We start from the raw sequence: 15,671 nt of genomic DNA on the forward strand, positions 1-15,671 counted from the left end.
CTCCACTAGTGCCATCCCTGCACTCACCAGCCCCTGGCTGTCACAGTGACATCATTTGTGGCGCTAAGGGAAGCCAGCATGCATCAGGAGGTACGGGGCAAGGACTCCCCTGAGGGCTGTGGGTCGGCACCGCCTGCCTCCCAGGCTCTGACCCCCAGGGCGGATGCCTCTCCGAGTCACGTGTCAAGCCAAAACCCGAGGCTGAGAACAGCCATCTGCCACGGCCCTGCAGGGAAAAACTAAATGTGCTCCAAGAACCAGGATGGCACAGTTGGCTCCGCCCCAAACTGAGAGCCACGCTCACCAGCCTCACCCCTGCTGGGATCCTGAAAGTGCCGTAAGAAACCTCTGGAGGTCCCTTCCTCGGGGTAGTGCCCTCTGAGCACAAAGCTGGATTCAGTTTGTGGATACGGATGAGGATGAGCCAAGAGAGCTGTGTGAGCTCAGTGCAGCCAGGATGCCCCTGCAAGGGAGCACCAAACCTGGGAGCAACACGGCAGTTAGGGCCAGATGCCCACGTGGTTCCGCCCAGGCCGGCTCATGCCTCCCTGCAAGGGTGGGGAGCACTGTAGACCCTTCCCCATCTCTACAAATGTTCACTCACACATACTCAGAGACAAGCGGGTCATGCTGCCGGGTCCCAGAACAGACTAGCAGTCAGGGTGGAAGGAGGCATGCTCTGGAGTCTCTGCCCCATGGGGATTAGTATGGTGGAGTAAAGTGCAGGAAGACATCCACAGTATCCTGTAACAATCTCTTTAAATGGGCGGTATCTAGATCCTTCCAATGCAGCTTTTAGCAAATCCACCTTCCCCCTCAGAGCTACACCAATGTCCTCTTCATGACTGGCCAAGCCTGTGAATAGATTAGGGAAGGTCTGAAGCTCCCTCTCAGTGGACAGTGCCTTATATCAGAGGCCCTGGATATAATTCCAGACATGTCAGCCTGACCCCAAACCTCTACGGCAGGAAGCCACGATCCACAGGGACGACCCTGCCTGATGGATCAGGACATTCAAGCAGCCAGTCGGCTCCCTGGGGGTCACATTTGACAGTGGGTCAGTGGATTTAAGTATTTCATGAAACCATAAAAGAACCCAACTGTTAAAACCATTTGCAATGCCAGAGAATGGCAAGATGTTTGAGACTCCCGGCTCTCTCGAAGGCCTCAGGCTCCTCAGAGAGTGAGACCTAACAGGAAGAAAGATGGCAATGCAGCCAACTGAAAGCTGGTGACGGGACAGGGCAAACTGAATGGGAGAGAAGGGACTCCTACTCCCAGATCCTGCAGTGACCTGTTTGAACTGTTGGCAAGTCACTTCAACTCTCTAGGCCTCCTCTATTAGCAAAATGAGTGTGGGAGGGGAAAATCAATCCTCAAGTGAAACCCAGGACCAAAGTACCTTTCTGGTCAGAAAAACAGAAGTGACTCTCTTCACACACCTTTTCGTGGGGACACTTTCTAACCGTCCACTAGAGAAGACAATCATCTGCAAAAGCTGCAAAATCCAAGACCCAGGGTTTAAAAACTGCTAAAGAGAATCGCAGTCCAATGATGTGCCTTAGGCTCCCCTGTCCGTGGGTGAGGAAGCTGCAGGGAGCTGGCGGGGCTTGGGCAGCCCTCCGAAGATGCTTATGGTCACTTCCCTGGGAAGCTTGAGAAAACCAGGCAGGTCTGGCTAACGTGGAATTAAGTGGCCACTGGCAGCAATGAAAAAACCCATCCACACCCGCGTTGCTCCCTCTTCGTGCTGCCCTGCTTTCTAGAAAGGTGGGAAAGCCCTGTTCTCCAGAGGCAGGGTGCATCTTGTTAATTACTATCCAGGAATGGGGAGAGAGAGACTTCCAGCCCCTAGCTAGAGCTGAGTCACTGAGGCTGCCCAACTGCACTAGGCAAGCTGGAAGGAAAGAAGAGTGTTCTCAGGGCCTCAGGGCTTTCCTGGGATCTGCCCGTGAGGAGCCTGGGCCTCAGGGAGATCAGGGGAACAGGCACAAATTGCAGGGAAGAGTAAAGGAGGACACCCAGGTACGGGCAGGATGGGCGGCTTGGGATGCCCTTGCAAGTCACCTCTACAGGGCCCCAGAAGGGGGGATCCCACTGCAGCTCCCAACCCTTCTCCACGCCCTCCAGCAACAGATGCAAGGATTCTCCCTGGCACCCAACCAAAATCCTTCTTGCAGCCCTCTCCAAGAACACTAGACTATTATAATGCAATTAAAACGAATCAATATGCTGCATGTATTCAGAGGTTTGGACTCTTTCTTCTTGAGGATCCTTTTGGGCCCCACCCATATACCACTGAAACTGCAGGAACAAAGCCAGCACGGTGCTGAGAATTCCCCTTGCCATACACAAGATGCTGAGTACCTGACTATCCAGGGCTGCCTGGCTTTTGGACACCAGGGTTTTCGTCCTGACTTGATAATCATTTACAGCGATTGGAACCATCTCCTCACCTTGTTGGGAATCAGTTTTCCAACCCAAATGGACAGGAAAAAAAAAAAAAAAAAACCCTTTTCCTCTCTCATGGATGATATCTTACCCCCATCCCAGCAAAGCCTAGTTCCCTAACCATGACCCTGGCAGAGGAAAATAAGGACTGGCCAGCAAACTCAAGGCAAAGCCACAAGAAAGGGGCCTCCTGTCTTTCAAAGATAGCTGTCTGCCTTTTGACATCAACTTTGGGAAACATCCACCAAGGTGCAGCTCCATCCGAGCTGGTCTCTCCCTACCTCCCAGCTTCTACCCATTCTGCCAGTTCTGCTGTGCAGTGGGAATAATTCTATTGGCCTACTCAAAACATTTCCTGAAAGGAAAAATTTTTGTTACAAGATTGTGTTGTTAATAATAACACAACATCATTCCGAAGACAAACATATATTTCAGATGGTCTCCAGTTTGCTTCCCTCTGCCTCCGTGCAGATGACAGAGGTCTGGTTGATTTCTCCCAGGAGGTACTGTGTGTTCCTGGTCTCTGGAATGTTCCTGTAAAGTGCTCTACCTTGCCGGGCTGGGTCACCACCCACTCAGCAGGAGGATTCTTAGGTGGGCAGTGGTGGCGATCACTCTTTAAAGGGGAGGAACATGAAATGAGAGAGTGGGAGGACAGAAAACAGTTGGGGTGAGCTAGGTGAGATGGGAGGAGAAATGCTTCCTCCTTTTCCTTTAACTCTGATCCGGGACTTTTCAGGAAATTAAACACCGAGGCTATTAGCATCAGATAGAAAACAGATGAGGTTAAGACATGGCAATACTACAGCAGATTCCCTGGGCAGGCAGAGAGGGGACATGTGTAAGCAATCACAGCAGTAAAAGACCTTTTATGTTTTTAATACTTAACACTTCATAACAGGGACTAATAGGCAGGATAAAAAGAAGGCTTCTCAAAAGGCAACTTGGGGGATGAATAATTTTCCAGACAACAGAGCTAGGGCGGGCGGGGGGGAACTCCTTGGGCTTCAATTCCTCAGCCCTCCCGCCCCTGCCCTCCCTCCTCTGCTCGCCAGAGTTGCTGATGGCTGGGGGAAGTGGGTGGAAGGATGGCATGAGGGGTTGACAGCCAGATGGGGCAGTCCCCACTAAAGAGGCGGGTGATCCTTAGAGTGCCATGTCATGGCAGGGAAAGGTGGTGCACCCATGCAGAAGAACTGGGATCTGGGTGAAGGGCCGGGAGAGAGCGGCACGGGCAGGCGCTGCGATTGGCACAGGAGGGGTCCTTCCAAAGGGACGTTTTCCCTCCCCTAACTGTAACCTCTGATTCCCAGCTGCCTGAAGCACACGGCACAACTGAGCCTCCCTCTCCCTCAGATTTCTCAGCTCTAATTTGGGAATGGCTATCCCCCACTTGTCTGCCTCAAGGGTAAGAAGAATAAGTTAAAGATGACCCCCACCCCTGCAAAAAGCCACCATGGCATGGATAATAATACATTTTTAACAGGGACACTGGCTCTGGGAGTCAGAGGTGTTCCAAGCCTCCACTCTGTTCACTGTGGCAGTGTCACCGTGGGCAAGGCACTCACTCTTTCTGGGTCTCAGTCTCCCCACCTAGAAATGACGGAATTTGGACTCTCAGTGTTTCTCAGTTGAGGCCCCCCGGTCATCGGGGGTGGGACTGCGGGATGGACCTCAGGATGGTGAGTACTGCTGGCCCTCCAGGCGCTAAATGCCCGTAGCACCCCCCGACACATGCTGTCATGTCGATGACCAGAAATGGCCCCCACAGTTCCAACCCCTGGAGGGCAGGGAGCTGTGGAAGAACTGCTGAAAAATACTTAAGCGGGTAAACAGAACTTTCAGGACATGCGGGGCTAGTTCCACACCCACCCACAGCTCCCCGCGCCCCAGCGCTGCGTGCGGCCCAGGGCCGGCTTACCTTCCTGTCATTCGTGTCATCCCCTGCGCTGTCGTATTCACCCTGTAAGAGAGAAAGGAGGGCTGCTGCCTAAAGCCAAGGGAATTATCAAAACCAGAGAAAGGAGTTTCTTTTCTATTCTCTGGCGTCCTCCCTTTCTCTCATTCCCCTTTTGAGGAAAGTCAAAAGCACGCCCTGGTAAGGAGCCAATATTCCGTGTTGTGAGGCAGCAACACTTGCAGTGTTTCCTGTGGACAGCTTCGCACACAAAGAGGCTCCCCTCCGATGCGTCCGCGATCAGCCTGCGCCTCCTCAGAGCAAAGGCAATGGTGGAGCGCGTGCCCAGCATACTGTCTGGAGTCACCCTGGGCCACAGCACACTCCCCCTGCCACCCGTCCACTGTCCACAAGTGGCAGCACCTAACATCATGTAGGCCCACAGCAAAGCTATCGGTGGGCAGAGACGGTCATCTGGAAATTCCTTCCGGCCCTCAGGGAGCCCCGCGCTCCGCAGCCTCATCTGGCATAACCGTGTGACACACACGAAGGAAGTGACCAGCCAGGGAGCAATGCCACCGAGAGAGGGCATTTCATTCATGGGCCAGTTAAGTTCTTCATGAAGCGTCTTGAAGAATGTCGCTGCCCTGTTTCTAACACGACCCCCCATCAGGGAAAGCTTTACTTACAGTCCGTCTTGTTTTCTCTGCTTAACCAAACAAGAGTATAAGGAATTCTGAGAGATTTGCTTCAAATCTGTTCAAATCTATTTTAAGAAAGAGACCTGATACTATGTACTTGCCTATTAAGGATGAGGGATTTCACACCCACACAAAACGATCACGTACAAAAGATCACCATCACAAAAGGTCGTTTCGGGGTCTGACCACACCTGGGTCTTCGAGCCTCCTTCCACCGCCACCCACCCACCTTCACCACCGCCTGCTCCCTTCAAACACTCGCATGTGCCCCGTCTGCCTTCTCACACCACCTCCCAAAACCGCCGCGGGGAGCATGGGGAATGCTCGCACCCAAACCAGCTGGCCATGGGGGCAATGCCCGGAGAGACAGTTGTCTCTGAGGAGATTCCCGTCGGCCCTGAGGGGGCCACGGTCAGCCCAGGTATGTGAGCGAGCGGCGTGACCCCCTCCTGCCCCGCCCGCGTGCATTCTGCTGTGTCACCTGTGGTGCGCAACCATTTGAAGACCGCGCGGAGCGCGCAGTGGAAACGATACTCACGTCATGAAGAGGGTAGGCAGCCTCGTAGATATTGTTTGCTATCAGAGAGTTAATGCCTGTGGAAGAAGGGGAGATGGAAAAGGTAACTGTAGCCCAGGGGTTTCTCGACTTAACCTCTGTCTGTCAGGAAACGTTACCCCCCACCACCTCCCAGCTGAGGTTCGCTGCGTGCTCCTCCGTCACCCCCAATCTAGAAGTTTCTGTGGAGCTTTAGTTCTTAGCACGAGAATATTTGTGCTTCCCACATACAAAGTTATGTTCCAGGATCAAATGGGCTCTCTCAAACCTCACGTGCCCCCCGTCCTCATCCCCCCCAGAACACTGCAGACTCTCTGTCACTGCCACCACCACGGCCATCAGGTGACACTACCTGTGTTCAGTGACAGTACAGGAATGACTCTACAGGTTATTATCATTAGGATCAATAAGGTTATATGTCAGAGCATCCCACGGCACAGCACTGGAACTCATCTCTGGTCCCTGTTCCTTCCCAGAGCAGTGTTTATCCCTGCCCATGGCTGGTCTGCCTAGACCATTAGCTCCCTGTGCTAGCATGCCCCAAGGCAGTGGTTCTCAAAATGTGGTCTGGGGAACCCTGGGCATCCCCAAGACCCCTTCAGGAGGTTCACAAGGTCAAAACCAATTTTATAATATAGCACTAGGACATTATTTGCTTCTTCCCTCCTATTCTCTCATGAGTACAGAGTGGGGTTTTGTGAACAGGATGGCATCATCCCCCTGACAGTTAATGGAATGTGTGCTTGTGTATCCTTGTGCTTTAAAATTTTTCTTAGTGTTAACTTCTAATACAATAAATATTGACTGAGATAACCCACCTAAACAAAATCTAAAAAATTTTTAAAAGTGCAAAGTGGGGGTGTCTGGGTGGCTCAGTCATTGAGCGTCTGCCTTTGGCTCAGGTCGTGATCCCGGGGTCCTGGGATCGAGCCCCACCTCGGGCTCCCTGCTCGGCGGGAAGCCTGCTTCTCCCTCTCCCACTCCCCCTGCTTGTGTCCCCTCTCTCGCTGTGTCTGTCTATGTCAAATAAATAAATAAAATCTTAAAGAAAAATAAAAGTGCAAAGGGTTCTTGAGGCCACAAAGTTTGAAAACCACACAAGAGATTGATGTTTTAATCCCAACAGTATTTCATACCACGTGCACATAGCAGACCCTACTAAATATATGCTAAATGAGTAAATGACTCTGTCCCTGTAACTCCAGTATAGTCACAACAGAGAACTTTCTGCCCAGCACAGAGGCAGTGTTGTGTACTCATTTCATTCACAGTTTTATTCAGAGACTATAAAATGGTCTGTATGTTCTAACTCAGGATAGTCTGTCCTGGGTCACTGGCTCCCATATGGGAGACATTATATCCCGCCAACCCCCAGTACCGAGGACCCTACCATGCAAGGATGCACATGTAATCATGAAGAGGGAGGAGAAGGGGTGAGCTCTGGAACACGGTGATTTCCCTTGTCTCAAACACGCTTTCTACCCTGAGCCATTCTTTCCAGAGAGACTGTAGACAGTCATGAGATGAGAAGAAAGAAAATTGGTTTTAGAGGGAAACATGTATCATGTACTAATGCTAAGTAATCTGCATTTGCATGGCTCTGGATAAACAACAATGATGGTTAACAAATCTAGACAACATTTTCCACCTCCCTTCCCAAGCGATACCCCACCCACATACTCAGAGACCACAGAGGCTCTCAAACAATCCTCTCTCCTCAACGGCCTCCTCTTCCTCAAACCCTGCCCCTCTTTGCCTCGTTTCTAGGGCACAGGATGCCAGGAAGACCAGCTATGGGCCCCATGTGGAAGCAGAGGCCCTCGGGAGACTGCAGGGGGCGTTCTCAGAAGTGACCACTCTTCCAGTGATCTGAGAGCGGCAGCATCACCAAGGGGCCGGTCCTTTCCTGATTTTAAGTTTCCTCCTTAGCATGAACATAAACCATCTGAAATAACTTTGGGGGGTGGGGGGAGCAGAGGGTAGGTAAAGGGAGTGTGGATGGGGGAAGGGTGCCCGGGGGCTGAACGAGCTGCAGATCTTACTCACAAGACTACAATTTCACTTTAAGCATCATTAATCAGTTCAAGAGCCATAACCACAGCAATGCGAAGCCACCCTACAGTAATCAAAGGGAGGAGTCCTGAGTCAGGAGAGGGGGTGGTGGTGGCTCGAAGCTACAAAAGGGCTGTCGATGCAGATTGAGGCTGAAGCATCACAGGCGGGGCAAGCTCTAAACTAGACCGCACCCTGTGCACTACCCACCCCCCCAATCCCTGCACTCACACCCATGGTAGCCACAGCAGCAGCGTGTACCCTAAAGACAGTTCCCAAACTGCATGGAGAAAGTTAAACAGGTGTGGAATTCTCGGCTTTGCTGGGCGCTGAGCACAGTAGCCAAGTGTCTGACAGCAATAAGCTGACAACCTGAATTCATGGGTCCTGCTGCCAAATCCTCAGAAGGATCTCAAATCACTGGAGGTCTAAAGCTGTGTACCCTACCTCCCATCTCAAATAAAGCTTCCTGCGTACCACGTGCCTAAAACAGCTCACTTCCCTTGTAGGATGTCATCTGGCCACTGTTGTGTGTGTTCTCTGAAGGCTCACAAGGTATACATTCCCCCCTCCGCCTCACCTGTATCTCTCATGGCACCTAGTTCACTGCTGGGAACACAGAAGAGATAATGGCTGATGAGAGCAACCAGCCCCATGGCTAAACTTATTGCAGTATCTCTTCCCATTTATCACAGGCACCCGTCTTCCTCACTCCTCCAATTTTCTATGGCAACCTCTGCTGATGAATAACCTTTAAACTCTGGTTGATTCGTCTGTTTCCTAGAGAAGAAGCCCAACAAGTGGTTCTTTGTCTTGGGGCCAATACAATTCAGGTCCTCAAACCTGAGTTATCCCAACCCAGAAAAACAGAGCCCCAAAATGCTCTAAGGGAATGTGCATCTGTCCTCCAGGGTTGTGTACCTCCTCTTTTCCATCTGGCATCATATGGGTGATCCCAATCAGCAGCTGCTGTAGAGGGAGGGAACAGCACATAAAAGGAGGAGGAACCGGGAAGGGGGAGGCAAGTTGAAAATAACTATTCATCCACAACTTCACCCAAGAATGGGAATTGCTTTGGCCTCTTGGGTCACCCACAGACTTCAGAAACCAATACCCCCAAACAAGCATGGAAATCAGTTTGAAAGAAGACGAAAACAATCAAACGGTTTTTGTTTTTAAAGCGTCTCTGCTTTGAAAACTGAAATTCTGAATTTTTTCTTTTCTTTTTCAGCAAAAATGAGCTAATTGGTTCCATCGTGCCCCATCCATCTGGCCATAATGGCAAAGCTTTCTTCTTCAGGATCACATCTAGTCTTTCCTCTCTGCTCTAGACCCAGGGAGAGAGAGCGAGACAGACCCAACCTCTATCCTACTGCCCCCAGAAGGGGAGCCAGGAAGAAGGAGAAAGCACAGAGGATATTGTCCTTTTCCTCCCCCCACAAAGAGAAGCAGGGCCTGGGCTCAAACACAGCACAGCTCACTGAGGACCATCTCACTGATCCCTACAGGCCCTTTAAGTCACTAGGTTCTTCATACCTCTTGCTCTTAGAACTATAATCCCTAAAGGAAAAAGGCTTATGCTTCTCCTCTGCCCAGCACCAACCACAGCTCTACACAGCCTGACCCAGCCAGGCCTAGCAACACGGTCCCTTGGCATCCAGAGGGTCACGGTCAAGGAACAGAGCAGGGTAGGCTCAGGCGCCAGGGCCTGTCCCTGAAAACACACACTCAGAGCACAAAACCTGAGGCCTCAAATTTAGCTTCCAAGTCATCTCTGGTTTCCTGGACACAAAGGATCAACCAAAGCACAGTTTATGGTCAGCCTCCCAAAGAGAGCCTCATTAAATCTACAAGTGCTGCTGGGTGACAGGGACTGCAGCTCGATTCCCTCCAGGCCAAACTCAAAGGAAACTTTTATCCCATGGGACAGGTACTTAGAGGAGTGGTGAACTCTTGAAAACCATTTGGTTTTGATTCCCCCCAGAACAGGGCCCAGTCTGCCCAGCATTCAGCTTTCATCCCCGTGCTCCAGCCGGACGTAAATCTAAACCAGAGGCCCCAGACGGTGCATTTAACAGAGACTATATTTACCCATCACCAAATTGTCTTGACATGTGCCTAATTACTTAAATGCCTTTAATCCTGAGCCTTTTCTTCTAACAAAATACAAACCAGTTCAGCTGGATGAATGATAAACCAGATGTTTACAACACACAACCCGGTCTGGCTTCGGTCAAAATAATTAAGACATCATCTCCTGAGTGGGGAGGAGAGATACCCAAAGCATACATTTGTTGAAATGCTCTGACACCAAAGTGTCTATGAAAATGTAGTTCCATCAATCGGTAATTTTCTGTCCATGAAAAGGCAGCAATAACTTCCATATGAAAGAAGTAGAAAAGGTGTCTCTCTCCCTCTGACATGGTCAAGGGGGCTTGGGTTTCTCTCCACAGTGAAGTGCACTTTAAAGGCATATAGTCAATGATATTGCAATAATATTGTATGTACTTATGGTGGTGAGCACTGGTCAATGTATAGAATTACTGAATCACGATGTTGGACACCTGAAACTAATATCACACTGTACGTTAATGTTAATTATGCTTCAATTCTTAGAAAGGCGTTCCATGATAGGTTGAATTTGCAGGGCCCTGACAGTTGACCTTATATTACTTTGATTAAGTAGGCATCATGGAGCTAGGCTGAGTTTCACTGAGCCAACATCGCTCACACGCTACCACCACCATGCAGAACCCAAAGTCACAAATATATCCGGTCTCTGAACACTGTGTGTGCATTAGTCCATAATCCCTCACTTCCAGGAGTAAATAAGAGGGAAAGGATGGGTAACCCTCACAATTAAAAGTTAGACCATCCCGGGTACCTGGGTGGCTCAGTTGGTTAAGCGACTGCCTTCGGCTCAGGTCATGATCCTGGAGTCCCGGGATTGAGTCCCACATTGGGCTCCCTGCTCAGCGGGGAGTCTGCTTCTCCCTCTGACCCTCTTCCCTCTCATGCTCTCTCTCTCTCATTCTCTCGCAAATAAATAAATAAAATCTTTAAAAATTAAAAATAAAAAAAATAAAAGTTAGACCATCCCCTCTAACACCATACACAAAGATAAACTCAAAATGGATGAAAGACCTCAATGTGAGACAGGAACCCATCAAAATCCTACAGGAGAACATAGGCAGTAACCTCTTTGACATCGGCCACAGCAACTTCTTTCAAGATACAGCTCCAAAGGCAAGTGAAACAAAAGCAAAAATGAACTTTTGGGACTTCATCAAGATAAAAAGCTTCTGCACAGCAAAGGAAACAGTCAACAAAACAAAGAGGCAACCCACAGAATGGGAGAAGATATTTGCAAATGACAGTACAGACAAAGGGCTGATAACCAAGATCTATAAAGAACTTCTCAAACTCAACACCCAAAAAACAAATAATCAAGTCAAAAAATGGGCAGAACACATGAGCAGCCACTTCTCCAAAGAAGACATACAAATGGCTAACAGACACATGAAAAAATGTTCATCATCATGAGCCATCAGGGAAATTCAAATCAAAACCACACTGAGATACCACCTTACACCTATTAGAATGGCAAAAATTGACAAGGCAAGAAACAACAAATGTTGGAGAGGTTGTGGAGAAAGGGGAACCCTCTTACACTGATGGTGGGAATGCAAGTTGGTACAGCCACTTTGGAAACCAGTGTGGAGGTGCCTCAAAAAATTAAAAATAGAGCTACCCTGTGACCCAGCAATTACACTACTGGGTATTTACCCCAAAGACACAGATGTAGTGAAAAGAAGGGCCACATGCACCCCAAGGTTCATAGCAGCAATGTCCACAATAGCCAGACTGTGGAAAGAGCCGAGATGCCCTTCAACAGATGAATGGATAAAGAAGATGTGGTCCATATATACAATGGAATATTACCCAGCCATCAGAAAGGATGAATGCCCAACTTTTACATCAACATGGATGGGACTGGAGGAGATGATGCTAAGTGAAATAAGTCAAGCAGAGAAAGTCAGTTATCATATGGTTTCACTTATTTGTGGATCATAAGGAATAGCATGGAGGACATTAGGAGAAGGAAGGGAAAAATGAAGGGGGGAATCGGAGGGAGAGATGAACCATGAGAGACTATGGACTCTGAGAAACAAACTGAGGGTTTTGGGGTGGGGGTGGGGGGATGGGTTAGCCCGGTGATGGGTATTAAGGAGGGTACATATTGCATGGAGCACTGGGTGTTATATGAAAACAATGAATCATGGAACACTACAACAAAAACTAATGATGTACTGTATGGTGACTAACGTAACATAATAAAATAAAATAACATTTAAAAAAATAAATTAAAAAAAAGTTAGACCATTCCCAAACTCCAATCCACCCATACTTTTTGATGGTCAGCAACCCTTTCTTTGCCTTCTTATGCTTGCTTTTCTCCTCCTGCCCATCCTTCCACCAAAGGGGGCGGGGAGGGGAAAGGAGACAGAAAATCCAAGAGGCCCTACTGCTGGCTAGGACAAAAAGGGACTGAATGCTAAATGTCCATATGACAAATGTTAGAAAAGTACTAGCAACAATTAAGTTCTTCACAGAGATGACTTGGTTATCTTTGGGTACTTCAGAAAACCAATGGCCAAATCCCCAGAGGACAGAGCACACTGCACCATTCCATTCCCAGATGTGAGTAGGTCAAGAAGCCGGTGGCTGCCAGCCCATCGTCATCTTTATCTAACTTTAAACTTCCTAAGAATCATCTGGATAGCTTGTCAAAACTGCAGCCCTTGGAGCCCTGTCCCTGAACATTCTGATTCAGCAAAGCCAGCTTGGGGTCTGGAGAGCCGAGGCTTTCAGAGGTTCACCAGGGGATTCGGATGCTGGCAGAGCGCAACCACACCTGAGCAATGTTACCCATGGCCACAGTCAAAGGAGCAATGTAGGAGTGCAATCTTTGCTCCCAATCATCCTGGCCAGCAGTCCTGAATCCTCATCTTCCCTTCCACTGTCTATTCCCATGATCTTTGAGGTCCACAAACATTGTACAACTCAAGTCCTGGCTATGGCCTGGGGACCTGCTCACCATGAATTTATAGGAAAGCCAGTCCCCTCTGTGAGCCTAGCTAGCTCTTAGGGAAAGGAGACCATGTTTGTCCTCTGAATCCAAGTCTAGGAAATGCTGGAGCTGGAATTAGAAGCTTCAACCATACTGAGGGGTCCCTCTTTATGTTACAAGAGGAGAAAGAAATGGGGCCAGAGAGGGAATGCCACTTTACCTATGGTTCTCAATTTGTTCATCCCAGAGCTGAAATGCCACCTGCTTCTCCAGCTTTGTTGGGTGTGTGCCTATCTTCCTTTGGCTCCTTCTAGATATACTCTCTCCCCTTCTCTGACGTGAATGGGCTCCCTTGCTCTCTGGCTTTCTACTGGGTTCTCAGCAGGTCAGAGGGAGATGGGACCCCCTGACCTCCTCCCTGAACATCCACCTGCTTCTCTCCATGGGTCTCCTCTACCCAGCTCTGTCCATCCATGTTCCAATAACCTCTCTCTCACCTCATAGATCTAGAGCTAGGAACAGCTTTACTGCTGCTCATTCCAGGCATTTCCAACTCCCTGTCCACACCTTTGTAAATGGTCTCTCCATATTCCCACCTTAAATTATCCTACTTTGATTGTGTCATTTGTTCCCATTGAGACCCTGATTCTCTGGAGTGGCTCCTGTCATGTCTTCTGTATTATTTGCTCTCCTTACATCTATCTCTCTGGCCACACAGCACCTTATTGCCTCTTCTCCTCAAATGTTACCTCGTATGTAAGCTACATAACAGTGGGGATTTTTGTCTGTTGTGTCTCACTGATTCACTACTCTATTCCTTAGTTCTAGAATATGAATGACGCATAGTAGGTGCTCAATAAATACCCACTGAATAAATGAATGGATGTTACACTGGGAAGACCTCAGCTTCCACCTCTCAGAGAAACCTTTCCCTGAAAACCTCATCCATTTATTAATTTATCTTATGTTATCAACTAATTTAAAGAGCACTGAAGAAGAGCCAGACACGTGGGTTCTAAATCTGGCTCTAAATCTCTGTTCTTGGGCAACCTATTCATCTCTCCACCCTGAAACTGGTTAACCTCTGCTGACCCTACTCTGCATGGTGGTTTCAAGGATCACATGAGAAATGAGTGTAGAAGTGCACTTGTGCAAGGGGTCCTTATTAATCTGGTTACAGTAATAACTTATGTGTTCAGAGATCGCTTATCTTCTTATCTCAGTTCTCACGATAGAGAGCCCAAAAGAAAGAAAAAGTACCTAGATCTCACAAAGCCCATTCCCTAATGTTACGGACCGTAACCACAGCAGAATCCTGCAGACCCTCCCTCAATGCATTTCTCTCTCTCTTTACCCCAAATTCTCATAAGCTTGTTCTTCTGTCTCCCAGATAGCAAAGTAAAACTGAAAGAGCAGAATTCAGAGAGGGAGGTTACCAGAGTCAAAACTTCAAGATATCAGAGAGTGTGGGGCAAACAACCCTAACAATACTTGGATAATTCTTAAGGAAACATTTTAAAAACTTGTTCTTAGTGATGATCCTGAATCATCCAAAAAAGGTTACATATGGTTCTATACAGAGAATGTACTTTGATCTATCCTATATAAGAAAGCAGAGAATAGTACAAGAGATTTCAGAAAGATTTCTGTACAAATAAATGTTGCTGAGGACATCAAGAGCTAAACCACTAAATCATATTCCCCTTTCACTTTGGTTCAAGGTCAAATTTGCAGTCCAACTGCAGGAACTACAGGGCCTTATGGTTTGAATATTTGTATTCTATTTTCCCCCTAGTTTTGACATTCTATTTTAATTTGTGTTTTTCCTGGTTCTTATTTTTTAATTTATTTATATTATGCTGTTTTATTGTTTTTCTTGTAAGCCATCTCAGAAATTTTGTGGAACAAGATGGGAATATAAATAATTCCACACATGCAAGTTGTATATAGCTTCATGCTTTGCAAAAGTAGGCACTCAAATAAATGTATTTTCCACAACGAAAAAAAGTGATAATACTGAATAAATGAGAGTGTTTCTCTCATTCAATATATAATAAATGAGAATTATTATTATCTTTCATATATTTTCCATCTTCAATTCTAATCTTTCTTATTTTCGCTATCTTCTAAAATTCCCTTCGTAACTGGGTACACTGGCAAAGGGAATAAAGCTTTGTAAACTAGACACAGTAATGACCATATTAAAGGTAATTCCCGGGCTGAAGGATCAACAAAAATACCTTAGAAAACAATGCCAAGAACTGTTCTCCCTTTTTCTCTTCTTTTTATGAGGCAACAATCCTCTGGAGGAATCTAAGTCAATTCTAGCCATTTCTGTTTCTCTATAAAACCAGAGAGAAGGGCAATAAAATCAAAATTTACCCCATGGCTCAAAGGGCCATATTATCTTGAGGCCTCTGAGTGTCATTATATTCCTCAGTTTTTCTGATCTTCTAAGTAAGATGGTACATTGGCCAAAGAGCTTAGGGGGAGCTTGACTTTCCTAGACAAAAGACAAACAACTTGAAAATCAGACTCGGGGTTCTTTTCCACTGGGAATCAGAGAATTTCAGTCATATGTCCATTGTTACAAACCCAGTAATTCATTGGTAGCTACTGTTGAACTAACAGACTTTTGGGTAGGGGTTAGGGCTTCAATGTCTGGATCTGGGGGGGTGGGGGGGAGAGACACAAACAGCAAGTCCATAACAATATGTTAACTATTAAGGGGTTTGGATTTTATCTAAGCAAAATGTGGATCTATTTTACCATTTCAAGCAAACCAATGAAATGAAATGAGCTTTTTTAAAAAGCTCATACAGGCTGTATGCTATGGAATGGGTTAAAAATGGACAAAACTGGGGCTAAGAAGACCTCTTAGTGGTTGGGATAGTAAATTCGGTTAAAAAACAAAATGCAGTTGATGTAGAGCAGGATAATGGC

At 47.6% G+C, this 15,671-nt stretch overlaps 1 protein-coding gene across 1 annotated transcript in view; it reads right to left on the reverse strand.

The window, feature by feature from the left end:
• The window catches only part of ANO2 (anoctamin 2), a 344,241-nt gene that overhangs the window by 241,947 nt on the left and 86,623 nt on the right, over positions 1-15,671 (reverse strand). The window contains exons 8-9 of the mRNA XM_088025695.1: positions 5,588-5,643; positions 4,373-4,414 (exon numbers count right to left, since the gene is read on the reverse strand). Coding sequence (XP_087881821.1) covers positions 4,373-4,414; positions 5,588-5,643 — 98 coding nt within the window. The remainder of the gene's footprint in view (positions 1-4,372; positions 4,415-5,587; positions 5,644-15,671) is intronic.

This window comes from Eumetopias jubatus, unplaced genomic scaffold (genome assembly GCF_037043125.1).
Source record: "Eumetopias jubatus isolate StellerSeaLion01/CBP00866 unplaced genomic scaffold, mEumJub1_p1.0 scaffold_8, whole genome shotgun sequence".
Lineage (NCBI taxonomy): Eukaryota > Metazoa > Chordata > Mammalia > Carnivora > Otariidae > Eumetopias > Eumetopias jubatus.